Here is a 19,061-nt window from a genome sequence, read left to right on the forward strand (position 1 = left end):
AAACATCAATTTTTTAAAATAATTGATGTTTTTTCCTGAAAATAGATTCACAACATCGATGTTTTTTAAGACATCGCCCATCTCTAGTGTACTTGGATATCCTTAAGTCAAGTCGCGATATACTCCAAACAAGAATTTCTTTTGTGACAAATAAATAACTACTTGTTTCCAAAATTATCTCAACGATTTATTGTCCCCACAATTTTTCATCAGCAAAGAATAATAATGACTTTTTCATTAAATTGCCCCATGATGTAATTAAAAATCTCCCTGTAATTCCTTGCGGCTGTGTTTTTAATTGGAGCAAGAGCAGCAAGAAGGTGCGTCTTTGTAATTAACCCTTGAATGGCGTGATGGGTTTTTACGTGTTCTGACGCCGATATACCCAACGACCTCAATAACAGCATCACCCTGCACGACTTCTTTGATCTTAGTGACCTTATCCTCGGACTGCTGATAGCTACGTGTCACGGCCAGTGCGGCCTCTTCAGCTAGTTCCGGGGGCACCGCAGCAACAGCTGCCTCCGCCGCAACTATTTTTTCCGCAAATTTTGCCATGTCCTCCGCGCAGACCAGTGCCTCAACAGCCTCCACCAAGTCATTGTCAGTTTCGGTTGATAAGTGGGATGAAACGTTAGCACTGCTCATGCTTGTTAGTGTTTTTGGGAGATGGTGAATTTTTGGGTGTAATTTTGCGTCTCGTATATCATTTTCCTCCATTAAGTTGGAAAGTCTTAAATTTCCTACTTTTCTGGAATAATGATAAAGCGAATAAACGAATATTCAGATGTTTTGGACGGATTATTGTACATAAAAAATGAGGCATTTGAATCAAATAAAATTTTTCATTTGAAATTTTTCCATTTTTCCACACTTTTGTTGGAAATTAATAAACTCTCATGGTTATTATAATAAAAATGTTTCAATTATATAAAATGAATAATTCGTCGATTTCAAATGAATCCTTCATTACATCAAATAAATAATTCACTTATTACTTCATTCACTTATTCGTTCTCTTCTCGGTTTGGACAATGATTTTATGTTTAATTAACGAAATCTCTATTCGGATCTAAACAATATTTGTTTGTATTTAAAAATTTATTTATATTATCCCCTGCAATAACAATTTTGTATCCGCTAAACGTGAATATCGAGGTACTTGAGTCGAATTCCTGTGATTTTTTTTGTTATTGACAAATTATTAATGCATATCTAAAAACTCGTCTTTTCCGGCAAAAAAAATTGGGGTGTGGAAGTCCTCAAACATTTTTCCGTATTTGCAACGATTTCATCAATAGAAATTCATAAACGAATGATTTTCAAGATATAAATACATTGAAGGTATAGATACAGCGTAGTTAATAATATTTCCCACAAGATATATTTTTTCATATTTTTCAGAGTGGAACTCACGAAACTACAACGATTTTTCTAATTGTTTATTTGAAAAATATCAATAATATTTATCTTTTCGATCCATTTTTTTCTACATAGCTAACCATCTTTTCTCAATGATAAAGCCCTCCTGAAATTTTTGGATTCAATAATCTATAAGTTTTGAGATATAAATATTCAAAAATAAATATTCGTTATTCACTGGAATTTTCCAATTCTTATAACTTTAACAAAAAAAATGGGCTGTTAATGGTATCTCTGGTCCTCCTTCTGTGATATATGCAATTTAAAAAAAGAAAAAAAATTTTCGCCACGGCGTAGGCGCAAAGGACACATTTTCCTCCTGCTTCGCGGGAGGAAAATCTGCCTTTCCGCCTACGCCGTGACGAAAAATAACGTTCTCACCACGGGAGGTAAAATAAAGAACCCTTACCCATCTGCTTACCATCCTCGCCTTCGGCTCGGGTGGTAATTCTGCACGTGCCTCCTTTATTTTCGCTCCCTTGGTGGGAAATATACTATCACGTTTCACTAGTACATGGGCATGACTGAATCCAGTAGATTCAGACAAAAGGGTCAGACTAAATTTTCTGTATTTTACGGAACTTCCTATAAACAGGAGTTTTGGCGTTTTTAATAATTTGAAAATTGCAGTTTTTGAAAAATTACAAGTATTTTCCATGAATGACTTATAAGCAATCAATTTTCCATCATAAAAATCGATTGTTCGGAATCACAACAAATTTATTCATACTCGGAATTTTGGCAGAAATCGATTTTCTGACTAAAAAAATTAGGTTTCTGAAAGTTTAAACAATTCCAATTATTTATTTATAAATAACGAATATTTAAAAAAAACAATAATTCTATGCAAAATGTAATTTTAATGACGCAATTTAAAATGTAATTTTAATTTTTGATGATTGAAAATGGTTGAATTTATAGTGTGATCTCTGCCATACTATAAAAGATACTCGGATATTATGCACCCGCTTTACCTCTTCGCTACTGAATTAATTCATCGAGGATTGATACTCAGCAGTAAAAAAAATACAGTCAATGAGTGAAAAACTTGGGTGCAGATGATTTTGCAAATATCTCGTGAAACTGCTACGCTGACAGAAAAAATTAGTTTTATCAAGAGAATTTTATTTGAACCATCTATTATTTGGTTGTTAATTTTCAAATAAACATGATTTCATAGTGAATACTAGTTATCTCTTCTTGAGATACATTTGATTGGGAGAAATCGAACTTCTCTAGACTTGAAGTTCCGTTTACTTGCCTCAATAATGAGAGTATTTGATTTATTTCTAGCCAAAAGTTTGCTAATTCCAAAAATTAGTTGGTTTACTCAAAGATCAAAATTATTCTCATGACTAAATACGTTGTTATCTCAATCAACACGATCATACGTTGTTATAAACAAATTATAATTGAAATGAGCATTTTGTATGTCGAATCAGGATGAATATTGGTACGCGGAAAAAGTTTTGAGATTGTCGTAAGATTTCGTTGAGTTGAAAGAAGTTTATATTTTTTGACTAAAAAAAATCGTATTTGTTTACAATAACAGAATCACAGATTACGGCAATTCAACACAAACTTGGATATCACAAATTTCGTTCAACGTGATGTACGGAAAGCTCAATTTAAACATCGGCTCCATTCGAGAAAACAACATTCAATTCATTCCTCAATGTAATCATCTCCTAGGTACGAATTTTTGATCAATTCATGAAGGTAGAAAAGTCATGAAAGTAGAAAATTTATCAACTGGAGATTATATTAGGTTAAAAAAATAGAACTTTTCCATTTTTGTGGTGAATAGATGTGACTTGGCGCCAAGGACTAATTTATTTGATTCAAGTAAATGTATCTCAATAAGAAATAATTTATATTCACCGTAAGATCTTATTTATTTGAAATTGGTTCAAGTAAATAATTCTTGTTCCAACAAAGAAACATCTCAATAAAAATAATGTTTTTTATTAGTGCATTTTCGAACAAAAAGTCCGAGAATTTTCAACCCTACAAAGTAAAGAAAATTCATCTGTGAGCTTCCCCTAAATGTCTTCCTCTCGAATATATTGGACAAAACACTTAATCCTCTCCCCCAACCATCTCACATTTTCCCTACACGCTTATCCCATAAAATCCTCTTAAAAGTCATTCAATTTGTCGATGAATCTGCGAAATTCAACTCCCGAGAGCCCAATGGGAACCCCGTACGCATGACTGATCGATCTTCCCCGTAACCTTGACACACAAGGTTCACTTGAACATCCCGGGAGAGAGAGAGAGAGAGAGAGAGAGAGAGAGAGAGAGAGAGAGAGAGGAACGGGAGAAAAAGGAGGAAACCCTCGTCGCCGTTGAGAAGCGTGGGAGAAGGTTCGTCCCGTGTTGTAACCTACCTCAGTTATTTATATCCCTCAAAACCTGGATGTTTACCTGTGTCTCTGTAGTTGCGCGTTAACCATTTCATCGAAGCGTTCCATTATCGATTTACTCTGGTTTTTGGTCCATCGTATCTTGGTACTCCTTACGTCCCTGACCCTCACGCCCCCGGGATAGTGGGATGCGTTCTGTGCCATGGTCAGGCTGTACTCCGCACTCTGTTAAATGTTCGCTTCACTCAACAACAAAAAATCCTGATGAAAAATGACCTCAACCAACCGAAATTTATGCATGAATTATTCCTTCATTTCCCATTTTCCCATCCGCGTATAACAAAAGAGGGTTGATTGAAATATTTACAAATGGTTTCTTTTGTGGTTTTGTTTTTGTTTGAAATTGTAAATGAAAAAAAGTTGAACTGTAACCCTGGACAGCTATTGTCTACATCGTATTCGTTGATTAGAGTGAGGGGCTGATGTTTAAAAGATCAAGGGATAACATTACTGCAGAGTGGAGGGAATTTCAGGCATTGACATGAGTGATTTTAATGACTACATTGAATTCATGATTTCACTGATTTCAACCAACGACAAGCAGTGATTTCGATAGGCAGTCTTTAACAAATGATGAATTATTAGTCAATTGAAATTAAATTTATCAATGAATTAAATTTCAATTGACACAATTGAAATTTATTTTATTGTAGAATTTTGGAGACGATTCAATTATAGCTTGAAGTATTGACGTCTAAGATTAGTCGGAATATACCTCTTAAAAATCCTTAAAAATATGTTTGGAATTAAAAAGAAGAGAAACGACCAATAAGGTATTTATGGCGGGGTGGGCATGTAGAAGATGAGACGGAGGGGAATCTATTGTTCTCTCGCAGAAAACTAATCGCTGAACAAAAAAAAACTACATTTCAATTACAAATTTTCAATCTATTTCGACCATTTTTGTTTGAAATATTTTTTTAATAACTTTTCTATTTTTTCTCACATATTTCAAGACTTCTGAGAGTAATTATTAAAAAAACATATATAAAAAAAAATTATAAAAAAATTACTATTCAAAGTATTATTACTATTACTATTACTATAATCCGTGAGAAAATCCGAAGATCCCAATCCGTACCCAATAATTTTAATAGAAAATATCTCAAGAGAAATATTCAAACAGAAAAATCGAAATCTATTGACTTGTTCCTATCAAATATCGAATAGAATTTACGCAAACAATAAATAAAATTTTAACGAGAATTCCCTAGAATTTTAATAGAATCTCCGTAGAATTTCTAAAGAATTTCAATAGAATTTTCTAGCGAATTCGCTAAAATCTTCTATTAAATTTTTTAATACGTGGACCATTCATCCTCTGATATGAGAGTCACCTTCAAGATGAATTACCTAAAAGTCACTAGTTTTTTCGGGACAAGTAAAGAAAATTCATCATTCATTTCGCATTTTCCCTTGACACAGAATAAAAACCATCCAGAACAAAGTTTTGCTCTGCGATACTCGCTGAATAATTTGTCTAAAAATTTTGGACTCATCTATTCTCCACCACTGCCCACTGAAATACAATATTTTCCCACGCCCCATTTTCCATCCACAAAAGACAAAAGAGAGCAGAAATATTTGCCAACGTAATCCCATTTGTGTTTTGTTTCCATTTTAAATAGAGAAAAAAATTAACTAAAACTTTTGCACTCATACAGCTTCCCGATTGTGTCCTGCAGTATTTACCTGACCCGAAAATTCGAGGTAGGTTTCCACTGCAGATGAATCAATCCTCAATGCGACTCAATCAGATCTCCCACCGTCTGTAAACCTACCTGTCAACCTCGCGGACTAATCAGTTCCCGCATTGCCCTCTCGAGACTAGTTTTACGAGTTTCCTCACTCCAGTAGGCGCATAAAGTATTCATCAGGATCGTGGAAGGACCTAAACGAGCCACCAGCTTCACTTGGCGCTACAAGTTTGAAGTTTGTTAAACTAAATTATACGTAAATATCAGGACTTCTGTAACCGAGATTATTAATTCCATTTATACGCGGTATTTGTGCGTTAGAGTGTAGATCATCTGGGGTTCCTTTGAGGGCTCTGCTGTGCTTTGAAATCCCTTGGGCTTTAAGGCGATGAACAAGGAGGATTCGAGGCAATGGGAGTCGACCTTCAGAACACCTCGGGTCTTTATCAATCACATGGACAGTTATCATGGAAGAGCATTGACTGGTGTAAGCTTAATGTCCTCACAAAGCACCTTCGTCGGTCAACATCATTCCTACGTCCCCAGAATAGAATGATATGACTAGGGCAAGCAAACTAGTAGATAGACACCGCTCAAAAGAGACACGGAGAGAAATTTTCTAGAAAAATTCTAGTACAAGTACTGGTAAAAATCACAATCCACCGGCTGTGAAAAATTCTAGTGCTGTTGAGGTAAAATTTCTTGGTATTTCTGTGAAATTTTCACAGAAATACGGGGAAAACTTCACGTTTTCCCCAATAAAATTTCTAGTGCCGGCACTGAAATTTTTTCCTGGCCGTCACTTTGCGCTTCCACGGACAAAAAAATTTAATAGAAAAACCTATCGAATTCGTTAGAAAATTCTATTGAATTTCTATTGAACTGTTCTATTAGTTTTTGGCCGATTCTATTGAAATGTTCGATAGAAAATATTCAGTAGAAAAAGTTAATATAATTCAATTTTTCAATATAACTTATTCTGTTGTGATATTTTTTATAGAATTTCCTCGGCTCCAATTTTCCAAGTTTTTTCGTTTGATTTTCTTGATCAGAAGAAAAGAAAAATAGAATGAAAAAAACTTAGAAAATTTGAGTCGAGCAAATTCTATAGAAAATAGATGAAAAGAATAAGTTATATAGAAAAATCGAATTCTGGTGACTTTTTCTATTGAATATGTCAATAAAATCAGTCAAAAACTAATAGAAAGTTGAATAGAAATTCAATAGAATCTTCTAACGAATTCGATAGGATTTTCTATTAAATTTTTTCGTGCGTGTCTTTTTCCGTACTAGCACTAGAATTTTGCTAAAAAATTTCTCTCCGTGTAGTTTCAACTTGTTGTAGGTATTTTATGGATAATATGATAGGAATTGTACTGAAATTTCAATTTTGAAAAACAAGTGTGTTGCTGCCCTTTCATTCTGCCTTTCTTTCCGTCAGATTCGATATTCCTATTTTCAATTAGACCAGGGTATATAACCAGGGTATATAATGAGATTCCGAGGCAAAATGATACCTCGGGGCAAAATGAGACCCCTCTGTTTTTTTTGGTTTTTCAATGAGACAAATGAGTCCAGTGTTTTTTTTCGATGTAACATCATTTTACAGATCACATAAGTAGGAAAATAAGTTTTTGAATCAAAACAGGAACTTCTGTCTAAGACAATCTCTAATCGTCGTTATGATCAATATTCTAGTTTCTACGGGAATGAGAAAATTTCTTGTCTCATGCAGATATTTCATTTTACAGTTATAAATTCTTGTAAGTTTATAGAATATAAAAATCAAAAGCAGTAATTCATTCTAGAGCTTTCTGGAAAATTCTAGAATATTCTTGAGGTTTCGAGAATATTTTTGAGATTCTTACAAAGTTTCAGGATACTATCGGGTATTATAGAAAGTTTGAGAAAATACTTTGGTTTTACAGAAAATTCGAGAAACTTCTCGGGGTTTCTGAACAACTCGGAAAAATTCTCCGATTTTCGAAAAAATTCGAGAAAATATTCAGTTTTACAGAAAATTTGAGAAAATTCTTTCACAGAGGATTCACAGAGGATTTGAAACAACTCTTGAATTTTCGAAAAAATTCTCCGATTTTCTAGAAAATTCGAGCGAATTGTCAGGTTTTCTAGAAAATTTGAGAACATTTTCTGATTTTCTAAAAAGTTGGAGGGATTTCTTGAAAAAACATGGATTAAAAATTATGCAGAAAATCACAGAAAATGTTCGAGAATCCCCAGAAAATATCCGAAATGTAAATTTTACGCAGCCAGAAAGTATGATAAACACAGAAAAAAAGTTTCTGGTTTCCAGAAACTGTCTCTACAGAAAAAAGTTGCAGAAAAATTACTAACAAGTCAGCGGAATGCATCTTTAGGTTTTTCTCACCCTATATCGGGAAAGAAATTATAAGACAAATAGTGACTTTTTCTCCACTGATTCAGAAAAATTTCCTAAACGTGAGGGTAATTTGGACCGAAACTGTAAAATTTACCCTGTATCCCATCAGAAATTTTTAAAGTTTTCTTACTTTGCTTTTTTCTCCTCTCATTAAACAAAACCAACATAAAGACTTGGAAAATTTGAGGCGACGAACACACAGAAAAACCTAAACGTAAATTACGTTTTTTGTGTAAAATTCTCTATCGAATATCTCAATACACTGAGAAAAAAAATTCCAATATCTGAAACAGATTTTCTTGAGACAAGTAATTTTTTTTCAATTCTTTAATTCTTCCAGGCATCTGAACTCACGTGACCCGAAAAAGGTCTCATGTTTCAAAATATTCTTGTACTCAAGCATGATTTTGTCGCAAATGAAGTCACTCAAATCGCGTAGAAGAATCGTCAATCTTCAAGTATTTATTGTTTTCATAATTTTTTTGTTATGCAGTTAAAATCTTTCGATATGTAATATATTCATGATATAATGCGCAACGATAGTGATAAATGAGAATTCATTCGAGTTCCGTGAACCACAAACATTCTGAGATTTAAACCATTGAAAATAATTTACTTCTCTAAAGTAACTATGGTCTACATACTAGAAAATTTTTCTGTCAGTGTAGATTAAATTGTACAGAAAAATCAAATTCTATTGATTTTTGAAAATAATATATTTTCCATTGAATATTTTTGTTGAAGAAAATAGAATGGAGGTTTGTTAAATTTTTTTTCGTGTTGTTGCCAATAATTCAGATGCCATTAGCAAAAACGGCTTACCGTATTCTTATCTATAAAAACGGAATCGACGAACAAATGGACGTGTAATTTTTTTACGAGTGGTTGGACTGAAGACAAAAGTTTTGGCGTCTTAGAGGATGAGGTAAACTGCGACGGTGCTTTGTGCTGGGGATGAAATATTTACCCTGGGGTGATAAACCCCGTCGCCTCTGAGGGGGAAGTTTATGGACGGTGGTTGAACCTACAGTTCTTCTTGGGAGTTCACCACGACGTGGGAGGGGAGAATAAACATACGACGTGGGGTGACGAAGGCCCCGAGTGCGAGGTGATTGGGACGATTCAGGATGCTGAGGTAGGCTCGGGGGCTTTGATGAAGGTCTATTAAAGTGTCAGACCCTTGTTATACACGGAAAGAATATAAAATGAAAAATTACTATGTGAACAGAGGCCCTGCTCCGGTATCGATACGGTATACCTGATTACGATATGCCAGATCAGGGCCAGAAGAGGACCATTGCATGTTCACCTAACCAATAAATTCCAAACTTTAAGCAGGCATGCCTGTTCATGTCCCAGTCAGGGCCTTTTGAGCGTACTGTGATGGAGAAAAATTAAAGTTACATCAGGCATGTCTGATAAGGGAAATTCCGGGGCCTTTTTCAGCCTGTTTTGATTGAACACGAGTGCTTGTTGAGTATACCGGATAGGGCCAACTCGATCCGGCCATGATCAGGACCAGATAAGGTATGCCGAGAATTTTTAACTTCGAAAATTCTACAAGTTCAATACGGCGAACTTGATCCGGCAATGATCAGGTACGAATAAGGTATGCCGTACGGGACTTGGAAAAATTTTCACTAAACAAAGAGTCGGGGTGGAAATGGTAAAGGAGGGTGGGTCGGAGGGGAGGGGGGATGATGATCAGGAAAATTATACTAATTGATATTATTCTAGATTTAGTTCAATACTACAATTTTATTGGGAGTATTATTGATATACTCAAAACAAACGATCATTTTTAAGAATGATACGGTGGTCGAGTGGATAGGGTACAGAACTACTACGTGGAGGGTCCCGAGTTCAAGTCCCGCTCTGGGTGGTTTTTTTTTCTCGACCCGCCGATTCTGAGACCACTATTCATTTATTTATTTATTATTCATTTTTGGCCCAATTTAATAATTCAGTTATCAATTTATTAATTTGTAGCCAAGTCTCTGCCAGGTATAAGGGTGAAACCAGGTCGCCTGTCACGGCCCTTATCAGGTTTAGAAATCAGGTGCTGATGATATTTTGCGTTACATTTCCTATCAGGCCCTGATGTGGTAACCGTAACAGGGCCGGGTCTTCTCTACGGCACAGCGGACCAGGGTCTGACCAGCCAAGTACTAAAATTCCTACTCGGGATAGTAATCCAGGACCATACCGCAAAAACTTTAAAATTTGATCAATTTTAACTGAATTTTTGCGATGTGAAATTTCCTTTTTACTATTTAACATTGTAATTTTGAATAAAAGAAACAGTATAAAATGCGCGCACGAAAAAATGATATTTAAGAGCGTCTTAAACGCTTTTCTTTAAAGGAATCTTTACTATTGAATCAACGAAAAATTGCTCAAATCGTATGAATTTTTACTATGTTACATCGTAATTTTTTTTACGTTTTAAAATTTTGATTTATACTCTCGCGCTTCTTACATTTCACTCTACGAAACTGCAGAAATTACTATGTTGACTAGTAAAAACTGCATCGGGCATTTGGATCGTCCATAGTTTAAATTTCTTGGAATCCTCTTCCTCTGTTGACAACACAATCGACCGGGTGGTGAGTGAGTGAGTGAGTGCCCTACGTAAACGTGCCGGAAAAAAATGAAAATCCTCCCGTTTCCATAGGCAATTGTTATGAGGTTTCCAACATCTAGCAACTTTTATCTACAGTTAATCAACTTTTTTTCTCTGTGTGGTGCTTGAAAAAAACGCTCTCCCTTTTTCTCTTCTACCAATATTCGTGTTGAAAGAGGGGAAGGAGGAATTTGTTTTCATCACGAAAGTAGAAAATCATGTTTATTCTCATAAATGTTACTAGTGAGAAATGAAATTTCACCTTTTGAGCTATCACTATCATGTATCGTCGGATGATACTTCCAAACGCCGCGGTCTGCCTTGTTTGGATGTTGAGTGGAAAAAAGATGAAAATAATTTAAACACTTGAGATTGTCTTTTTTAATAACAATAATATATTCTGAATAATTATACCGGATTGTACAGTAGACACGAATATTTAGCGGACTGTATTTTAGTTTGAAGTCGGAACTGTAACTGTCTGGAAAATTGGGAAGTTGCAGCTTTTATGTGCGTGGGACTTGGATAAAATTTGGAGGTTCTCTATGATTGGTCGTTGGGCGGTGGAAGGGATCACGGGTTGAGAGAGCTAGGATTGGACGAAAATTGAAGGGAAGGAGATCGCTGAGCGGGAAGCGCTGTGATTGGTTCGGCGCTATAGATTTTTGGACACGTTAGGATGGAGGAGAAGGGGAAGTTGGGACTCAGAAGTGTCGACGTAGGTCACGACTCTCTGGGGTGCTGGCGACAAACTGTTGGGACTAGGGATTAGCTTATTGCACGGGATTAGCAATACTCGAATATTATGGGTCGTTTATGAGGTCCGGTGCAAACTCGAAGTGATTAAATGAATATAGAGGAACAATTGCTGGGGAACTACGCGAAGAAATGAAGGTTGAGGAACAATTGGCGGGGAACTACGCGAGACATGAATTTTAAGGGACAATTGGCAAGGAAATACGCAAAGCAATAAAGGTTGGGAATGGTTGGTGGAAAACGACCCAAGAGGAGACAAATTATTTTGTGGATTTGGGAAATCGTGAAATAAGCTGCTGCATTCGATATTATTAAAAATAAGGAAATAAATAAATTCGACTGTTTCATGGCATTATTGCTCACGACTCAACACTTTCTACTATACCGACTCCTAGTTTTTACTATGTTCCACAGTAATTTTTCTTATGGACTTCATCATATTCTAATTCCGTCACCAGTATTGTTTCATCCGCCACGGCGTTATTTTTCATTTGTCCTCAAAACTACTATGTTAAATAGTAAATTCTAATGTTCGGCGAGTATGGTCCTGCGTCTAATTTCTCATATTAGAAATTCCTATGTTCCCATAGTAAAAAATACTTTTATATTCTTTCCGTGTAGAGACTTAGACAGGTTACGGGTAGCTTTAATTGTCTTCTGATATCGGTCGGAGCGTTGATATCGAGTCTATAAAATAGATTTGATTAATGTGGGGCTATTTATAGAAATGATTTCTCTTCCTTGCACTTAACGGCGGAATATTTTTGGAAAAAATAAATTGAACGAAATTTTTCAAGAGTTTTTTTTATAGATGAAACAGGTATTTTCATTTTTTTATCAAGATCTGTTTAATTTTTTCACTCGGATTTTCTTATTCGGAAATTTCAAAATATGTGCGAGATCATTTTTATGAAATTTTTTCATGTATCTGGATAAATTCTTCTTCTTTCAAATAGCACATGTATTCCGAAGAGAGAGCTTTAGCTAACACGAATGAAAACATTTAATGGTATAACGTAGTGAATTCGTTAGAAAATTCTATTGGATTTCTATTGAACTTTCTATTAGTTTTTTTGGCCGATTCTATTGAAATTTTCAATAGAAGATATTCAATAGGAAAAGTCAATAGAATTCGATTTTTCTATACAAATTATGCTATTCACATATTTTCTATACAATTTTCTTGGCTCAAATTTTCTAAGTCTTTTTGTTTGATTTTCATGATGATAAGAAAAGAAAAATAGAATGAAAAAAAATTAGAAAATTTGAGCCGATGAAATTCTATGAAAAATATCTCAATAGAATAAGTTATGTAGAAAAGTCGAATTCTATTGACTTTTTCTGTTGAATATTTTCAGTTGAACATTTCAATAGAATCGATCAAAAACGAATAGAAAGTTCAATAGAAAACCAATAGAATTTTCTAACGAATTTGCTAGATTTTCCATTAAATTTTTTCGTGCGTGAAAGTTGTCAAGATTTTTTTTGTGTTAGATTATTTTTCGAACCCCAAAAAATCATTTTGATAGAGAACAAAATATGGACGACCGCATGAAAAGGGCCCGCTTTGTCGATTCTAGTTTCGGAGATGTTTACGTTTTTGTCTCCGCAACTCCCATTGAAACCAATGTTGAATATTTTTTTTGATTTTCTCTGGCGACGTCACTTTTCACGCTATTAGGATCATTTTGGGCTCAAAATGCGCAGAATGGTACACGGAGAGGAATATTCAGTAAAAATTACGGAACAATTCACGTAATCCGCAAGGGAGAATCGTTTTCCGGCAATTTTTATAGGAATGGAAGAGAAGAAATCTGAAACGTTCAGTGAATTTTCAGGTTCATTACCGAACAAAGTACGAAATTGTTACGTAATTTTTTCCGAAGAAGTAAAATCTTACAGAAACTTGCCGACTTATTGTGCCTCAAAAATAAAAAATTCTAAAACGTTCAATAATTTTTATGAAGCTGGTGAGTTATTTCTACGTTCCGTTCCGTAAAATTTCTCAATCGTTGGGAAAAAATTACGGAACGAGTTGTTGTCCCCACAGCGGTGAGTCATCAGACGGTTGGTTAATTTTTACGGAAGAAATCGTAGAATTTACGTGGCAATTCGTACAATTTCAGTTCCGACTCACACTTTTTATTGAATTTTACTTCGCTCGTGGATTACGTTTCGAAACGCAATTTTTACGTTTTTTTTCTGGTAATTTTCATTGAATTTTTCTCTCTGTGTATCAATATTATCGGAGAATCCTTAACTCCATATCGACAATGTGGGCCCTTTTCACGCTGATGGCCACAAATAATGATTTAGTTTTCCAAATCACTAGGAACGACTGAATATTTAAATAAAATCTCATTCTTTCATTAAATTGAATTAGCTTCAATTCTCCTTTGAGGCGATAAATTTTGGAGTTTTGATGAATGTAGGGACGATTTATAGAAATGATTCCTTTTTCTTGTAGTATATATTGCCGAATTTCGATCGGGATATTTGTGGAAGGAAACAGTTGAACGAAATTTTTCAAGAGTAGTTTTTTGTTGATGAAAGAGGTATTTTTACTCGGAAATTTACAGTAGAGGCTTCGTATAAGATACGAAAGCCACCTGTCTATAAGATACCTCGCGTTCGAGGCCTACCCCCACTCTCGGTACTTTTATCGCCTCCCGAATGTTTATGTTCCGTGGGCTTTTTATCAGATACCTATGGCCCCGGTCATTTTTCAACGGGAAGAGGATAGTTATAAGCATCAAACGGTGTTAAGGGTCAAATGGGAGGGACGAACGAAGTGATCATGAGGGTCTAATGACCTTAAAGTAGCTCTACCCTTCGGCCGGGCTGCGCTGTACTTTTGGATATTTTCAGGTTTTAAATTTTTCAATTAAATTGCATGGAAAAAGTTTGGAAAAATTCATACCCAGTCAGTATTATCTAAATTAAATTTCACAGAATATTGATATTTTTTCAAACATTTCCCTCTTATAAAGAAATAATAAAACTTGTTTGCAAAACGATGGATTATTTTTTATGAGGTGTCAAAAAAATTCTTGATTTTTTCACATCTAATGCAAAAAAATTCTAATTTTAATCTTTGATTACAATGGAAATGTTGATTTTCACATAAGAAGTGGGTTAAGTCCTGATTTTTACACATTTCTTCTTTCAAAAACCAAAACGATAATTAAATTCAGAGAAAAATTAAAATTACGAATCTAATCGAGTTTTCTGCAATTTTTTTGCCGTTTTCAATAATCTTTGAATTTACCGTAAGGGTAGAGCTACTTTAAGGGGGGCCACACCACTTTTTTTAAGTAATGAAAATATACATCGATTTTTTTTCACTTTTCCCATCGAAAAATCGTAATTTTTGGTCTGTGATTATTCTCGAGTCCACCAACAATTCCCCAACATCAGCTGCCATTCTATCACGCGGGGTTATGTTTGGAGACACGGAAAAAAAATATCCTCGAATTAGGTATATTATATTCCGGAATCCGGAATATGTGTATTGCGGAATCTAGGATATTATATCCCGGAACCCGGAATAATATTCCAGAATCCGGAATATCATATGCCAGATTCCGATATATGATATCCCAGAATCTGGAATAATATTTCGGAATCCGGAATAGTATTCCGAAATCAGGGATACGATATCCCGAAATCCGGGATATATCTCGGATTCCGGTATACTATATACCCGATTCCGGCATATTATTCCGGATTCCGGAATATGATATACCGAAATCCGGTATATTATTCGGGATTCCAGTATATAACTTTCAAATTGTATTTTAGATAAGTTTTGAAGTTGATTCATTCTTTGGATGATTTCGTACCTCAAATTAGTAACTTGGAAGGAGAAGGGAAAAGGGAAGGAAAGAAGAGAAATAATACTATTATACCATAAGAAGAAACTAGAATTTATTTACAATGAGTGACGAAAACTAAAATAGCTATCTCCATCATGTGCAGTGCGAGAATGTGTGGGGAGGGGAGTTATGAGATCTCTCTGTTTCACTATACCTAATACGGAAGATTTTCTAATCTTATAGGCATGGTAATGAGAATTGAATTGCAAGGTGCGCAATTGTTTAAAAATAAGCCATACTTCCAATGGGTCCGTGAGCACAATAGATTTAATTTGGCCGAAAACAGGATATTCACTGCCCAGTTGCACAACTACCTAACCATCCCTAGAAGATATTTCGTGCCTTTTACCTGTACCCAATCGGTTTCTGTTATTTGTTCAATACCAGGAGGAAGAGAAGCGTGAAATTCAGTATAATTGCTCATTGATCGCACTGGTATAGTTCGACTTTTGCTCGACATATCAATCTGAAGTTGGAATCCTTTGTCCTTGATAAAACGAATGTTAAGTTCAAATTCTGACTTTTTTGCAAACGTCGGTGGGAGGTTGCGCCGATTTTCCGATTCTCTAGCGCGCTGTTTATAAATTCTATGTTTCGATTCTTACCGGTAACATTGAAGAGCAGAGAGGGGTCCAACGTTCTCGATTGCACGCCAGAAATAGAGGAAATTATGCATCTTTGGGATCAATTCGCGATATAACTTACGGAATGTTCCATGGAACTTCTTTACCAATTCTTTGAAGATGACTTCCATTTCCATATTTATTGAAGGAGCGGTTAAAATATCTATCATCTCTCGCATTGTTTTCCAAAGGCTCTAAACATCTTCATCTTCCTCTTTAACGAGATCCCCAATCATTAGCCCAAGGTACCTAGCTAGACAAAGACATTCAGAGGCAGACAGAGTCAGTTTATGGCTGTCCACCTGTTTCTTCTCTATGACTGAGGGTTTATTACGAATCTCACACTCTTTAAAATCAAAATGTAGAATACGATCATTGAGGATTTTATATGTCAATCTCTTTCGCTTTATAAGCAAGCAGTGTCTATTCGCACGCTCCACGGTAAATTTTACCGTGGATCCACGGTAGATTCTCACTCACATCTTATCTGACATCTCTGTTATGAACTTTGGTTTTGAACTCTGGTTTCAGAGTTGAAAACCAGAGTTGTGCCAACATTGTCCAGTGGGGTCTAGGAGTCTCCCCTGGTTAGAATATCATCTTTAGAGACATTCGCACGCCATTTCGAGCCTCACTCTTTCATTTGGGCCCAAAAAAACATTCACATCTTGTCTGACATCTCTGTTATGAACTCTGGTTTTCAACTGTGGTTTTCAATTAAAAAGCAGAGAAAATTCGATTTACCTAAAATATGGAGAAAGAACTCAGGAAAAAATCAAATGCTGTACGACGTTGCTAGTTGAGAATCAGACCTATCCAGCATGATATAATTTCAAATATTCCCACGATTTAACAATGGAACTATCAACAAATTTTTCCGGAATTCACCAGAAAGTAGACGGACTCAGAAATTTTCTGATGCCAGCATTGGAATTGTTCCTGGGTTTTCCGGAATATTATTCCGGATTCTGGGATATAATATCCCGAATTCCGGAATACACATATTCCGTATTCCGGAATATAATATACCTGATTCGAGGATTTTTTTTTCCGTGGAGAAAAGGAAACGTGAGCGATACAAATTCAAAACATTAAATACATATAAATTGATTAGTTATCGATATTCATTCAGTAAAAATCACAATTTCATTGAATTCAGGCGCAACGAGCGAGGTATCTTATTTGAAACCCGCTGATCCCTATTTTGCTCCTCTCTATGGGAGCGTGTAGTAGGGGCACAGGGGTTCCCGGAATTCCACTCTCCTACTGTCCCTAAGGTATCTTATACGAAGCCTCTACTGTATATACAATCGGAAAAAATATATACAAGGGAATTTTTATGACATTTTGTCACGCGTCTGGATGAATTCTTTTTTCGAATGGCAAATGTATTCCAAGGTTCCATCAAATTTGGCAAGATTGCTTCGTAGTAAATTGTTTCCTGAATTCCAAAAAATTATCTTGTATCAGAAAAAAACATGATTCGGTATTTCCAATTACTAGAAATGATTGAATACTTGACATAAAATTTCATTCTTCTATTGAATGCAATTGCTACACTTTCAAAGATACAAAAAAAAATCAACACATTCTCCACATGAGTCAATTTTACAATGCACCTTCAGCCTTTTACACACTAGCGGTAGCTAATAAACCTGAATTTTCTTTCTTCAAAATGTTCCCAGAATGTCTTGAATTACCCAGACACAAGGGTCCTAGATCCCCACAACACGGAAGATTTTCTAAAGAAGTTATTGTCCTGCGACCTCGTGATTTACGACATTACCTTGGATGACGGACAGATTCACGAGGCAGAGTGGGCTCTCGAGGGTAAAAAGCCACCAAAAGGCTCAGTTAAAAAGTCTAAAAAAAATTGAATCCATAAAAGAGAAAATCCATTTAGCGGTTGTTCCAAGACTTAATGTAATTACTCCTCCCCCGGTGGCTCTAATTACCCATTATCACTCCCAGCTTGGAGCAGCCTTCGTCATTCCACCAAATCCATTCATCAATATTTAATTTAGAGCTGGTTAATTATCCACTAATTCGTGCGCATGTTCTCTCGTGTTCTCCAGCTCTAGCTAACGCTTTGGAGTCTTCAGAATATCTTTCAGATAATACGGAACCCCTCCACTTCTTGTTGATCTCGTCAATAATGACGTGGTCTCACACGAGGCAATTGGATCCCCAGAACTTGAATGCACCTCTCAACGAACTCGATTACAGAAAAAGAGTCCCTCATCCCAATTTTGCGAGTCACAAGGACTGTGAGACTCGAGTGATGCTCATGAAAGAGCACTCGATGTTACAAAAGAAATCGGAGAAGAAATTGAAGACACTGGTCCTTTGCTGTGGAGTCACTTATGGGAATGAAGAGGGGTCACTCCACTTTCTCTTCAAGCTCGCCTGGCACAACTCCCCTTTTTTACCTATTTTCGGTGCTGGGACTAATAAGATTCCCCTACTTCATGTTGATGATTTGTCGAGGTAATTCAGAGGAAAAATAATTCTTGTGGTGGGGATGTCGGTTTGGATTCGAGGAAACAATTTCTTTTTGATAATTTGTCCTTTCTCTGGGATTCTTTTCAATATGAAAGCTTTCATTTCAAGTAGCTCTACCCTTACGATAAAGTCAAAGATTATTGAAAACTACAAAAAAATTGCAGAAAACTCGATTAGATTCGGAATTCTAATTTTTTTCTCAATTTAATTATCGTTTTGGTGTTTCAAAGAAGAAATGTTTAAAAATCAGGATTTAACCGAATGTCTTATGTGAAAATCAACATTTACATTGTAATCAAAGATTAAAATCTGAATTTTTTTTCATTAGATGTGAAAAAATCAAGAATTTTTTTGACAACTAATAAAAAATAATCCACCGTTTTGCAAACAAGTTTTATTATTTATTTATAAGAGGGAAATGTTTGAAAAAATATCAATACTTTGCGAAATTTAATTTAGATAATACTGACAGGGTATAAATTTTTTGAAATTTTGTCCATGCAATTTAGTTGAAAAATTAAAAAACTGAAAATATCCGTACAGCGTAGCCCGGCCGAAGGGTAGAGCTGCTTTAAGGTGTTTAATGTTGTAACCTTCAACTATTTAATTAGTTTAATCACCTAAAAGGAAGACTAAAGGCAATCAAATAATTGAGACAATTGAGGGTTTGATTTTAAATACGAATTATATTTTCAATTCAAAAAAGAATAAAGATCTCTCAAAGATTTTATGCAAT

General features: G+C 35.3%; 1 protein-coding gene across 1 annotated transcript; it reads right to left on the minus strand.

The window, feature by feature from the left end:
- Window positions 1-294: 294 nt before the first annotated feature.
- LOC107048396 lies at window positions 295-15,954 on the minus strand. Its single transcript, XM_015271545.1, has 4 exons — window positions 15,931-15,954; window positions 15,550-15,687; window positions 3,850-4,013; window positions 295-751 (listed from the first exon to the last, which is right to left on the minus strand). The coding sequence occupies exons 1-4, from the start codon at window positions 15,952-15,954 to the stop codon at window positions 295-297; spliced, it is 783 nt and encodes a 260-aa protein (XP_015127031.1).
- Window positions 15,955-19,061: the final 3,107 nt, after the last annotated feature.

Source organism: Diachasma alloeum, unplaced genomic scaffold, assembly GCF_001412515.2.
Source record: "Diachasma alloeum isolate Michigan unplaced genomic scaffold, Dall2.0 Dall_scaffold_00192, whole genome shotgun sequence".
Taxonomy (NCBI): Eukaryota; Metazoa; Arthropoda; class Insecta; order Hymenoptera; family Braconidae; genus Diachasma; species Diachasma alloeum.

Bases quoted from the DNA above. Each gene is read 5' to 3' on its own strand.
- LOC107048396 (XM_015271545.1), bottom strand. From the start codon at position 15,954: ATGGAAGTCATCTTCAAAGAATTG. The intron at 4,014-15,549 runs GTAAAAGGCACG...AACATTTAACAG, and splicing joins CAGAAACCGATTGGGTACAG to AGTGCGGAGTACAGCCTGAC. The intron at 752-3,849 runs GTAAACATCCAG...TCATTATTCCAG, and splicing joins GCGCAACTACAGAGACACAG to AAAAGTAGGAAATTTAAGAC.